Source organism: Nerophis lumbriciformis, linkage group LG08, assembly GCF_033978685.3.
Source record: "Nerophis lumbriciformis linkage group LG08, RoL_Nlum_v2.1, whole genome shotgun sequence".
Taxonomy (NCBI): domain Eukaryota; kingdom Metazoa; phylum Chordata; class Actinopteri; order Syngnathiformes; family Syngnathidae; genus Nerophis; species Nerophis lumbriciformis.
In genome coordinates, this window is record NC_084555.2 from 40,370,944 (window position 1) to 40,384,733 (window position 13,790).

General features: G+C 39.5%; 1 protein-coding gene across 1 annotated transcript in view; it reads left to right on the forward strand.

Moving 5' to 3' along the window:
- The first annotated feature begins 2,299 nt into the window (after nt 1-2,299).
- The window catches only part of LOC133611808 (ras-related protein Rab-15-like), a 42,880-nt gene continuing 31,389 nt past the window's right edge, over nt 2,300-13,790 (forward strand). Inside the window, exon 1 of the mRNA XM_061968951.2 lies at nt 2,300-2,701. Within this exon, the coding sequence (XP_061824935.2) occupies nt 2,578-2,701 (124 nt within the window). The 5' untranslated portion in view covers nt 2,300-2,577. The remainder of the gene's footprint in view (nt 2,702-13,790) is intronic.

Below are 13,790 nucleotides of genomic sequence, written 5' to 3' on the forward strand. Positions count from 1 at the left end.
TCGGATGTATTTCTGACTGCCTGGTTTCATGTCTTGTGGCAACATTTTGTGTATGTTCTCTTAAAAGGGGTCCTATTAGGATATTTTTTTCATTTAAAACACTTCAGAATCAGAATCAGAAATACTTTAATAATCCCCGAGGGGAAATTACAATTTTCAGCACAATCCCATTCAAGATCAGACAAACATTACAGGGAGACAGAACAGGATCGCTGACGGGTCTGCCAAATTCCGGCGCCCCTTACAAAAAAGGTGTAGAAACAGGTAAACGCTGCGGAGGGAGGGGGGTTAGAAAAATAAAAATTCTGGCTAAGCTTGGGCCCCCTGAGAGGGGGTCCAGACGAGGCCAAGGAAAAAAACAACCTCATAGCCATAGCACACATAAACATGTTTGTAAGAGGGAAACATCAAAGGACATTAAAAGAGCCGAGCTGATGCAACCAGCCACTTCTACTCACAGCCACTAAAGTAAAAAAACATACACTGTGGTGGCCTCTGCGGTGTTCAATGCCGTCGTCTGCTGGGGTGGGGGGAGCATAGCCAAAGACAGGAGCAGACCCAACAAAGCAACCAAGAGAGCCGACTCCACCCTTGGCCGCCCACCAACTCTCGGCCAGTGTCCAATCCACATGGATGAGTGAGGCTGCGTCTCAGGGGACCGAGGTGTCCGATACCTGCTCATTCAGCCAAGAGAGTCTGTGAAGCTTGTCTGTCCCAGCGCTCTTCATCCGCATCTCTTCCAGTCTCTCCAAACGGACTCTGGTGTGGCAGAGACCCCGTAGCTGGTCTCCATAGCCAAAAGGCTTCTGGGAGGCAGCTCCAGAAGTTCACAGAAAAGCACCGCAGAAGTCACGAAACTGCCACCCCTTGTCACACAGTTCCAAAGGGTCCCGAAGCAAAAGGGGAAAAAAACAATGAAAACAAGAAGGAAACATTAGGAACACTAAAGGATGACACAAGAGCACAGATCTCCTGCCAACAGCTGCCACTACAGCGGTGCCATCTTGGAAAAAAAAAGTTCCTTTGGCTCTACATAACATGTAATGATGTTTTTTTTGTTCAAAACCTTGCGTAGATTGTTTTACAGACTGTTGTCAAGCCGCTTTCTGAACATCTCTTTAGAATGCATGTTTTTGGGCGGTATTTACGTTCCTCCACTTTGACTGGCTTCTCCCCATCATCCATGTTGTAGTTTTTAGCGCTTTCACCTAGAGTCTACTGACAGATTTGTTAGAACTATACGCTACTTTGTATTGGGAATGGCAAAAGCAAGAGGATGCATATGCATGAGCCAGTCTGCTCCACAACAAGAGGATCGAGAAAAAGAAGGAAGGAATTTGGTGACTACAACGTTGGCGTACAATGGCCGACTTGCGTAAAGCCCTTCAGGTAAACGTCAACCAGTTAAGGAAATATCTAAGACATTCATCCATCCATCCATTTTCTACCGCTTATTCCCTTCGGGGTCGCTGGAGCCTATGTCAGCTACGATCGGGCGGAAGGCGGGGTACACCCTGGACAAGTCGCATCTCATCACAGGGCCAACACAGATAGACAGACAACATTCACACACGAGGGCCAATTTAGTGTTGCCAATCAACCTATCCCCAGCTGCATGTCTTTGGAGGTGGGAGGAAGCCGGAGTACCCGGAGGGAACTTATGCAGTCACGGGGAGAACTATCTGAGACAAATATATCAAATTCCAATCAGCTCGTTTGGCGCAAGTATAAAGAAAGGCAATATTTTGAAAATATCTCCACCATGCCTACATAGTTTGATTTGAAATGTTTAGGACTGCGGCCCATTTATGGATGTTCCATGCTGTCACATCAGACCAAAAAATTGCCTAACGTGTTTGGAGGACCAATACAATTCGTTACATTAAATAGCGCTGCAGCTATCGATTATTTTAATAGTCGAGTAATTTATTTATCATTTATAATCTATTAGTTTGTGTGATTAATAAACTAATCCAATAAAACAGACTGTATATCTTGAATGCGTATTATAGGGGAAATTGTTGAAATGTTCTTCTTGCCATAACTTTCTTTAGATGCATTTTTTAACGTGTGCATTATTAAAAATAGTAAAAATTCATGACGCCCTGCACCGTCGCTTACAAAAGTCAACAAGAGCTTTTCGTGAAATACAGCAGAGTTTGGTAAAATGTTCTTTGAGGTTGAATAACTTGAGCGAGGATCAAAAGACTAAACAGCTAATATTTGTCCAAAGTTATCCTGACTATAGCGAGAACGCACGGATGTATGCTCTGGCGCCTTCAAAGACCAGGGGATACTGACAAGATCGTAATTAATCCATTACAAAAGGCCAATGGCTGAAGTAATCAACTTGATTTTTCATATATTATATCGATTTATATTCTACAAAGTTGTATTATCATGCATTAAAATTGCCACTCCACCTTGCTGCGTTTGTACGTATGCCATGAAGCTGGCATTTCCCAGCTGCAGTAAATCTACCATGCGCCAACAGTTTAATTAGCCAAGACAACAGGTGAACGTAAACATGGAAGAGTTATTCGCTTTCAGTTAAAACTTGCTTTTAGATTATCCGCCATGGCGAAGCAGTACGATGTTCTCTTCCGGCTGCTCTTGCTCGGCGATTCGGGGGTCGGGAAGACTTGTATGATGCGTCGCTTCACGGACAGAGAGTTCGACTGTGGACACATCTCCACCATCGGTAAGACACACAGAAGCCACACGACTAGCCAACAAAAACATCACATAAAGACAACCGAACTTTTATGTTCACTAAAAAAAGTTGCTGCATTAGACGTCTTCCTTATAATTTTACATTTCTCGTGTGGAACTACGTTGGCTTTGTTTTTGGAGTGGCAAAAGAAGTTTTACCTGTTTGGTCATAATCGCTTCGGGCCATCAAGTCAACATTGTCGACTGATATTTCACCAATAAACTCTACTATATTGTTATATATGGAACTAAACTACAGCAAGCAGGAACACATTCCACAAAAGTCCACGAACTGGTTAACTGACTTAAGTTATGGGAATAGTAATCCTCTCACCTAACTCAGCATATGTTTGTTCATGTAAAGGCTGGCTCTTGCCTGAAAATACCTTTTTTCAAGGTTTTCATGGGGATTAAACACATATTGTCAGAATAAAACATATATGTGATTCATAAGTAATACGCGTCAGTCAAAGATACAGTTTCCCAGGTAACACCTAACTGTGTTCTCCTGGCTTTTTGGAAGAATTCTTCCAAAAAGCCAGGAGAACACAGTATTTTCAAAAAGGTTATGTATATGTCCGAATTAAACAGAAATACATAAACGTTTTGCATGCGATCTTAGTTTGAGCTTTTCAAAACTTTTGCGTGCACAAGTGCGACTCTTTTATTGCAGTGGTGTCCAAAGTGTGGCTTGGGGGCTGTATGTGACCCGCAGTTTGAGTTTTGTTGGCCCACAGCATATTTTTGAAATAAACTACAAAATGTCAGAAAAAAGAGCTAAAAGTTGAGGAAAAAAGCAGAAATGTTGATACTAATAAGTAGGGATGCCGTGTACCAGTATTTTTTGGTGCTGGTGATTTGACGGATCCAGCTGCTTTGTCAAAAATAGCTTCCCGACACTTCCTCGAAACAAATTAAAATTAACTACTTTTTGTAGACTTTGTCACTCGTGCTACAAGTAAGTAATTATTTAAAGTAGGGATGTCCGATAATGGCTTTTTGCCGATATCCGATATTCCGATATTGTCCAACTCTTAATTACCGATACCGATATCAACCGATACCGATATCAACCGATATATACAGTCGTGGAATTAACACATTATTATGCCTAATTTGGACAACCAGGTATGGTGAAGATAAGGTACTTTTAAAAAATAATAATAAAATAAGATAAATCAATTAAAAACATTTTCTCGAATAAAAAAGAAAGTAAAACAATATAAAAACAGTTACATTGAAACTAGTAATTCATGAAAATTAGTAAAATTAACTGTTAAAGGTTAGTACCGTATTTTCCGCACTATAAGGCGCACCTAAAAACCACAATTTTTCTCAAAAGCTGACAGTGCGCCTTATAACCCGGTGCGCTTTATTACGATTCATTTTCATAAAGTTTCGGTCTCGCAACTTCGGTAAACAGCCGCCATCTTTTTTCCCGGTAGAACAGGAAGCGCTTCTTCTTCTACGCAAGCAACCGCCAAGGAAAGCACCCGCCCCCATAGAACAGGAAGCGCTTCACCCGCCCCCGGAAGAAGAAGAAAAAACGCGCGGATATCACCGTACGTTTCATTTCCTGTTTACATCTGTAAAGACCACAAAATGGCTCCTACTACGCGACAAGGATCCGGTTCATAAAAAGACGCAATCTCTCCATCCGCACACGGATTACTACCGTATTTCACAGCAACTGATATTCCTGTGAACCGCACTGTGGAACGGGAGCACGTACGGTGAATATTCGCACCACAGGGAATGAGAAGTCATCCTTCACTGTGGTTCTAGCTTGCCATGCTAACTTCCACCCATGGTGATATTCAAAAGGAAGACCTTGCCAAAAGAGACCTTTCCAGCCGGCGTCATCATAAAAGCTAACTCGAAGGGATGGATGGATGAAGAAAAGATGAGCGAGTGGTTAAGGGAAGTTTACGCGAAGAGGCCGGGTGGCTTTTTTCACACAGCTCCGAAGGCGAACACACCTTCACTAAGACGGGCAGATAGCGCCGGTCGACATACGCCAACATCTGCCAGTGGATCGTAAATGCCTGGGCAGATAGTTTCGGTCACAACTGTGGTCCGAGCTTTCCGGAAGGCAGGATTCACAGAACTGCTGCACAACAACAGCGACACTGAATCCGATGACTTCGACGAGGCGGAGCCGGCCATTTTTGGATCCCACGCTTGCGCAACTTTTCAATTCGGACACCGAAGACGAAGAATTCGAAGGATTTACGAATGAAGAATAACTTCAGAAGGTGAGCGCTATGTTTATTTTGTGTGTTGTGACATTAACGTTCGAGCAACATTATGTTGCTATTTATTGCTCTACACCATTTTGAATTTTACTATGTTTGTGATTGCACATTTGCGTACATTTTGGGACAGAGTTGTTAGAACGCTGGTTTTCAATATATTATTAAAGTTTGACTGAACTATCTGACTGTTTTTTTGACATTCACTTTAGCGCAGCGTTTTTTTGACATTCACTTTAGTGCAGCGTAGGCGCGGCTTATAGTCCGGGGCGGCTTATTGGTGGACAAAATTATGAAATATGTAATTCATAGAAGGTGCGGCTAATAATCCGGTGCGCCTTATAGTGCGGAAAATACGGTACTACTAGTGGACCAGCAGCATGCACAATCATGTGTGCTTACGGACTGTATCCCTGCAGACTGTATTGATATATATTGATATATAATGTAGGAACCAGAATATTAATAACAGAAAGAAACAACCCTTTTGTGTGAATGAATGGGGGAGGAAGGTTTTTTGGGTTGGTGCACTAATTGTACCGTATTTTCCGCACTATAAGGCGCACCGGATTATTAGCCGCACCTTCAATGAATTGCATATTTCATAACTTTGTCCACCAATAAGCCGCCCCGGATTATAAGCCGCGCCTACGCTGCGCTAAAGGGAATGTCAAAAAAACAGTCAGATAGTTCAGTCAAACTTTAATAATATATTGAAAACCAGCGTTCTAACAACTCTGTCCCAAAATGTACGCAAATGTGCAATCACAAACATAGTAAAATTCAAAATGGTGTAGAGCAATAGCAACATAATGTTGCTCGAACGTTAATGTCACAACACACAAAATAAACATAGCGCTCACCTTCGAATTCTTCGTCTTCGGTGTCCGAATTGAAAAGTTGCGCAAGCGTGGGATCCAAAATGGCCGGTTCCGTCTCGTCGAAGTCATCGGAGTCAGTGTCGCTGTTGTTGTCCAGTAGTTCTGTGAATCCTGCCTTCCGGAAAGCTCGGACCACAGTTGTGACCGAAATATCTGCCCAGGCATTTACGATCCACTGGCAAATGTTGGCGTATGTCGTCCGGCGCTGTCTGCCTGTTTTAGTGAAGGTGTGTTCGCCTTCGGTCATCCATTGTTCCCACGCCGTTCGCAGTCGTGATTTGAATGCCCTGTTGACACCAATATCCAGCGGTTGGAGTTCTTTGGTTAATCCACCCGGAATGACGGCGAGTGTTGTATTTGTGTGCTTCACTTGTTTTTTGACACCATCTGTGATGTGGGCGCGCATAGAGTCGTATATCAACATGGACGGAGCTGTGTGAAAAAAGCCACCCGGCCTCTTCGCGTAAACTTCCCTTAACCACTCGCTCATCTTTTCTTCATCCATCCATCCCTTCGAGTTAGCTTTTATGATGACGCCGGCTGGAAAGGTCTCTTTTGGCAAGGTCTTCCTTTTGAATATCACCATGGGAGGAAGTTTCTGGCCATTAGCATGGCAAGCTAGAACCACAGTGAAGGACGACTTCTCATTCCCTGTGGTGCGAATATTCACCGTACGTGCATTTTGTAGTCTGGTCTTTACAGATGTAAACACACAAAGGAAATGAAACGAAATATCCGCGCGCTTCTTTTTCTTCCGGGGGTGGGTGGTAGCTTACAGTAGAAGAAGAAGCGCTTCCTGTTCTATGGGGGCGGGTGCTTACCTTGGCGGTTGCTTTGTAGAAGAAGAAGCGCTTCCTGTTCTACCGGGAAAAAAGATGGCGGCTGTTTACCGAAGTTGCGAGATCGAAACTTTATGAAAATGAATCGTAATATTAATCCATATATAAAGCGCACCGGGTTATAAGGCGCACTGTCAGCTTTTGAGAAAATTTGTGGTTTTTAGGTGCGCCTTATAGTGCGGAAAATACGGTAAGTGTATCTTGAGTTTTTTATGTTGATTTAATAAAAAACAACAACAACAACAAAAAAAGAAAACGATCCTGATAATAAAAAAAAGGTACCGATAATTTCCGATATTACATTTTAACGCATTTATCGGCCGATAATATCGGCAGGCCGATATTATCGGACATTTCTAATTTAAAGTTATATTTATTTCATGTAGATACTTGCAGAATAAGGAAGTTCACATTGTATATTAACGGACAGTAAGCAAAGCATATTATAGACAATTACAGCCAGAGGAAGTCTACATTGAAGCAAATAATGGTAGCCTAAATTTTTATTTTCATCACCGTTGTTTAAACAGGAATAGCAACTGGTAGCTTTTTAGACAAAGCATTTGGATTCGACAGAACACCTTTTCCTAATTTAATAATTTAATAATAAGTCGGTCCAAGAAGACTGTTTTCATGACACGCTGTCACATTCAGTTCAAGTGCCGTTAGTACGCACGGGTTGATGCTAATCGGCTTGGAATAATCATAAAAAAGGAGGCAACACCACACAAAAGTTTGTAACACAAAAATATTTCTTCCTAGTCCCCAAAGTCACTGCGGCGCGCTCCACCAACCCAACCTTCCTCTAAGCGATTCAGTAATCCACAGGCTAATATTAATCCACTCAAAAAAGTGAACATTTTAAATAATCACTCTTTTTTTATTTAATTATCCAGTCTGTCACTCAAATACGGCTGTGTGCAACATAAACACGAATAACAATTCCTATTGTTCCAAAATGCACACCCACCTAAAATGTATATTATATATTTTATGAGATATCATGTTAAATGTCTGTGAATGAACATGAACACCATATGTGAATATTATTTGACTATTATTTTATCATTACTATTTTAAATGTTTTTAAAGAGACGAGCGGTAGAAAATGGATGGATGGATACACTTAGTGTAATTGTAATGAATAGAAACAGTGATGGATCTGTGTGGTCTTTACAAAATGATGACATAACTGCATTGCACATTGCACATGCACACATACTTCACTTTTATATAAGACCTAAAAAGCAGGTGTTGATAAAATGTTTCCCTGCAGTGAGATGTTCTGTCATGATGTTGCCGGTTCACGACCTCTTGTGCGAATAAACATGCTAATAAAAAATGCATTTTTCAGCTTTTTACTCAATTAACATATAGTACAGATAAGACTACAGATGAATACCGGTATCAATAAGGAATATCAATATTGGTATTGATAAAATCCTAATGATACACATCCCTAACAATAATGCGCTTTGTCACTTTTGACACAAAGTTTTGTCTTTTAAAAGGAAACTACATTTAAAAAAAAAAAATGTTTGCCCATCGTTCACAATCATTATGATATATATATATATATATATATATATATATATATATATATATATATATATATGTATGTATATATATATATATGTATGTGTGTATGTATGTATTTTATACATATAATTTTGATGCATTCAAATTCAAAAAGTCCACTTAGAGCGGCGTCAATGGAAGGTACTCTACCCATAAAACCCAATTTAAAAAAGCGTCCAAAAAGAGCCCAAAATACTCCATGTACATTTCGTGACTTGAATACCTGTAATAACCAAGTATTAGTGACATAGTGATTATAAACGCTAACGCAGACAATGTATAGCGGCGCCCTGATCACGAGCTTGTGTGCCAATGTTGACATGATTGACTGATCAGCTGCTACTTCGTTCCGTTGCTTGTCAAACTTTATTGTAGACCATAAATCATGCCTCACCTGGATAGTAGAAGGATGAAGACTTATTCCGACAATTTGGTACACTTTTACAGCCAATTTAAACCCGGGAATGGCGAGAAAGACACAAAAAGACACTTGGTTTCAAACCCCCTTTTTTTGTGAGGATTATGAGTCATTCTTCATCTAAATGGGACTATATCTAGCAGTCGGCATCGTAATGACAGCAGTACTTGTACAGTAAGTGAGGTTTTATTATTTAAAAAAAGTTGTGAGGCGTTTTTTTAATGCGCCGCATATGCTTAAAATGAGCAAAGTACGTAAATATTAAATGTTATTAAAATGGGCCTGTTACTACATTACATATATATATATATATATATATATATATATATATATATATATATATATATATATATATATATATATATAGTACTTACATCATGTATATAAAACTTTAATAGAGCTGTTTGGATGAATAGAGCGGCTCCCATAGGCTTCATTGTAGGCAGACTTTTAAACGTCACCATGTCTTTCATATCGATTGTGAACCATAAGCAAAATTAAAAAAAAAAGTGCAGTTCTTCTTTAAATAAAAACTAAAGGTTGTCTGTCTATCTGTGTTGGCCCTGCGATGAGGTGGCGACTGGTCCAGGGTGTACATCGCCTTCCGCCCGAATGCAGCTGAGATAGGCTCCAGCACCCCCCGCGACCCCGAAAGGGACAAGCGGTAGAAAATGGTTGGATGGATAGTCCTTGTTAATTTGCAATATGTTTTCAGAAACGTCTAAACGTGTATTCATGCATACTTGATACAAAATGAGCTGAGCAAATTTGAATGTCCATCCATCCATTTTCTACCGCTTGTCCACATTATTCACATCCATAATTCTGTTTGAGGCTTGCAAGCCATAAATACCTTATTTATTTTCAGACAATCGCTATGTCTGCACTCTGTTGTTTTAACTTTGTGAAAATACTGTAGTTGTTTTTATTGTTTGCTCAATACTGACAGCTGCAAAAACACTGCAAAAGTCAACCATTTAGCGTTACAGATATGCTAACAGTCCCTTTCACTGACAATATATTGTTGTGCTTTCCTCTACCATTGCTGATGTTCTGGTTGTTGTTACATGAAAACCCTTGATCCAAAGCACACTGCACTTTTGCAAGAAAACAGTTCTATGGCAAATCTTAAAAATGGCTGTTATGATGTTTGCTAATATTTTTTTTCAATTAGTTTACGCTAGAGAGGCTTCTGGTGTAGTTAGTTGGTTTAACCATTTAGTTTTCCAATTTGAAAGAGCAGTGAATGAATTCATATACAAAACCCAAAACCAGTGAAGTTGGCAAGTTGTGTAAATCGTAAATAAAAACAGAATACAATGATTTGCGAATCCTTTTCAACCTATATTCAATTGAATACACTGCAAAGACAAGATACGTAACATTCGAACTGGTAAATGTTGTTATGTTTTGCAAATATTAGCTCATTTGGAATTGGATGCCTGCAACATGTTTCAAAAAAGCTGGCACAAGTGGCAAAAAAAACTGATAAAGTTGAGGAATGCTCATCAAACACTTATTTGGAACATCCCACAGGTGAACAGGCTAATTGGGAAAAAAGGGGGGTGCCATGATTGGGTATAAAAGCAGCTTCCATGAAATGCTCAGTCATTCACAAACAAGGATGGGGCGAGGTCACCACTTTGTCAACAAATGTGTGAGCAAATTGTCGAACAGTTTAAGAATAACATTTCTTCCATCCATCCATTTTCTACAGCTTAATCCCTTCGGGGTCGCGGGGGGCGCTGGAGCCTATCTCAGCTACAATCGGGCGGAAGGCGGGGTACACCCTGGACAAGTCGCTACCTCATCACAGGGTCAGAATAACATTTCTCACCGAGCTATTGCAAGGAATTTAGGGATTTCACCATCTACGGTCCGTAATATCATCAAAATGTTCATAGAATCTGGATAAATCACTGCACGTAAGCGGCAAGGCCGTGACCTTGGATCCCTCAGGCGATATTGCATCAAAAAGCGACATCAATATGTAAAGGATATCACCACATGGGCTCAGGAACACTTCAGAAAACCACTGTCAGTAACTACAGTTCGTCGCTACTTCTGTAAGTGCAAGTTAAAACTCTACTATGCAAAACGAAAGCCATTTATCAACAACACCCAGAAACGCCGCCGGATTCGCTGGGCCCGAGCTCATCTAAGATGGACTGATGCAAAGTGGAAAAGTGTTCTGTGGTCTGACGAGTCCACATTTGAAATTGTTTTTGGAAACGTAGACAAACTTTATTCATCCAAAAGGGAAATTGTTCAAAAATAAAGTAAAATGAAGGCAGTCAAAGAAGCTACCGGTACTGTGATGTACTGCCACTCTTTCAGGCGCATCAAAGAAAATAAAAAAAGGCAAAAAAAAGAGGGAAAAGAACCATCCGGACTATTATAGGCACAACGTTCAAAAGCCAGCATCTGTGATGATATGGGGGTGTATTAATGCCCAAAGCATGGGTAACTTACACATCTGTGAAGGCCCCATTAATGCTGAAAGGTACATACAGGTTTTGGAGCAACATATGTTGCCATCCAAGCCGTCTTTTATGGACGCCCCTGCTTATTTCAGCAAGACAATGACAAGCCACATTCTACATGTGTTACAACAGCATGGCTTCGTAGTAAAAGAGTGCGGGTACTAGACTGGCTTGCCTGTAGTCCAAACCTGTCTCCCATTGAAAATGTGTGGCGCATTATGAAGTGTAAAATACAACAACGGAGACCCCGGACTGTTGAACAACTTAAGCTGTACATCAAGCAAGAATGGGAAATAATTCTACCTGAAAAGCTTAAAAAATTGGTCTCCTCAGTTCCCAAACGTTTACTAAGTGTTGTTAAAAGGAAAGGCCATGTTACACAGTGGTGAACATACCCCTGGCCAACTTTTTTGCAATGTGTTGCTGCCATTAAATTCTAATTTAATGATTTGCCGAAAAAAAAAAGTTTCTCAGTTCGAACATGAAATATCTTGTCTTTGCAGTGTATTCAATTTAATATAAGTTGAAAAGGATTTGCAAATCATTGTATTCTGTTTTTATTTATGATTTACACAACGTGTCAACTTCACTGGTTTTGTAGTTGTTGAGTAATATACTAATTAGTTTGTTTGATTCATCAAGTAATCGGAGAAAACACACTTTATAGCCTCTGTGTGAAATTTAGGGAAAATAGTTGAAATTAACGATTTGTATGCTTGCCATAACCTTCATTCTTTTTTTTATTTTTTTTTTTAATTAAAGCACAACACTGAAATTGCAGTTTTAACATGTGCACAATGATAACGTGCTAGTGTTGTACAGTGTACCGATACTAATAAAGTACCGCAATACTAATGAATTTTAAAAGGTACAATTGCTGGGTTGCAATCACACTTCTGGGTTTCATGCGATGGTTTTAGAGCCCCATTAGGCTTATGTTTATATACCTGCATCAGTGCAGATATCAACATATTTCGAAAGGTTTAGAGACAAATACATGAGTGGTCATGAAAACACTATTTTAAAATGGGATGGAGTGGATTTGTCCACTCTTAAGAAAAATAATATTTGAAAGATTTAAACCAGCGGTTATTAACCTTTTTAAACTCGGGTCCTAACTTTACCACTACAAAGGGGCCCGGGTTCCACTCAAATATTAACACTTACCGGTAATTAGTAATCCTACTTTTGATTTTATTCGTATTCAATAATTATTTATAACCTCCTTACAGCTTAAGAACCTTGTCAAATGATATGACAACATGTGTTAATCACCAAAAATATTTAACACCTAAACTTTAGGCTTAGGTCAGGCGGATTAGAAAACAAGTACTAATCAAATATACTGTATTCAAAGGGACTCATAAATAACTGATTAAAATAAAGTTAGACAATAAGGACATTTTTGGTGGTCCCCTTTATTTTGAAAAGTGACTAATACACATTTTGGTACCGGTACTAAAATTTTGGTATTGGGACAACCCTAGCATTCTGGGCACACTATGCGGTCCTGATGAAAACATTTGCTTATTTACTCCCACTAAACGATTAATCGAAGCAACAGAACATGAATTATGTAGTGCTAAAATAATAAACTAAATCCAGTAAAATAATAAACTAAATCCAGTAATAAATATGTTTAACTATACTGTCAATACAATAAGTTAGTCCTACTAAAATGTTGGTATTGGGACAACCCTAGCATTCTGGGCACAATATGCGGTCCTGATGAAAACTTTTGCTTATTTACTCCCACTAAACGATTAATCGAAGCAACAGAACATGAATTATGTAGTGCTAAAATAATAAACTAAATCCAGTAAAATAATAAACTAAATCCAGTAATAGATATGTTTAACTATACTGTCAATACAATTAAAGTACAAATTAAAATACAGCTTCACCACTTTAGTCATAATTTTTGCGCTTAAACTTCTGAGTCTTTAAATTATTCTTTGTTTGATATTTTCATTAGTGCCACAAGTGGTGGAAAAATGTATTACAACTGAGTACCGAGCGGCCCATACAGACCAGGGGCCGTATTTATCAAGCGTCTTAGAGTGCCATTTTACACTTAAGTCCTGAGAATTTGCAAAATTTAGTCCTACTCTCAAACCTAAGAATAAAAGCTATTTATCAACTTTCTTAAGTCTAAGAATCACTCCTACTCTCCACGATATTTAAGAGACCTTCTGAGGTGTCCTCAGTGGTTAGGAGTTGCCAGCGGGGGATGGCACTGAGGCGAGAGAGACGTGCGCGAACGTTCAGGGAGCGGAAGGATGTCCTGGCTTTGTTTGATGATGAGCAGCTGATCAAACGGTATCGTTTAGACAGAGCAGGTATTATTTTTGTCACAGATTTAATAAGGGGCGTCATCTCATCAGCAACATCACGCAGCAGAGCTTTCACAGCAGAACTAAAGGTCATCACAATGCTTCGATATCTCGCCACTGGGAAAATGAATTGGAAAAAAAAAGAAAACATATATTTTTGATTCATTGCCAATATTGCTTGTTTGTTTTGTATTATTTTGTAGTTTATTGTCAAAATATACACTCCCATTGTCCACTTAAATATGTCTAAGATATTTCTTTATTCTTAGACAAGGGATTCCCTTCCGTGATTGG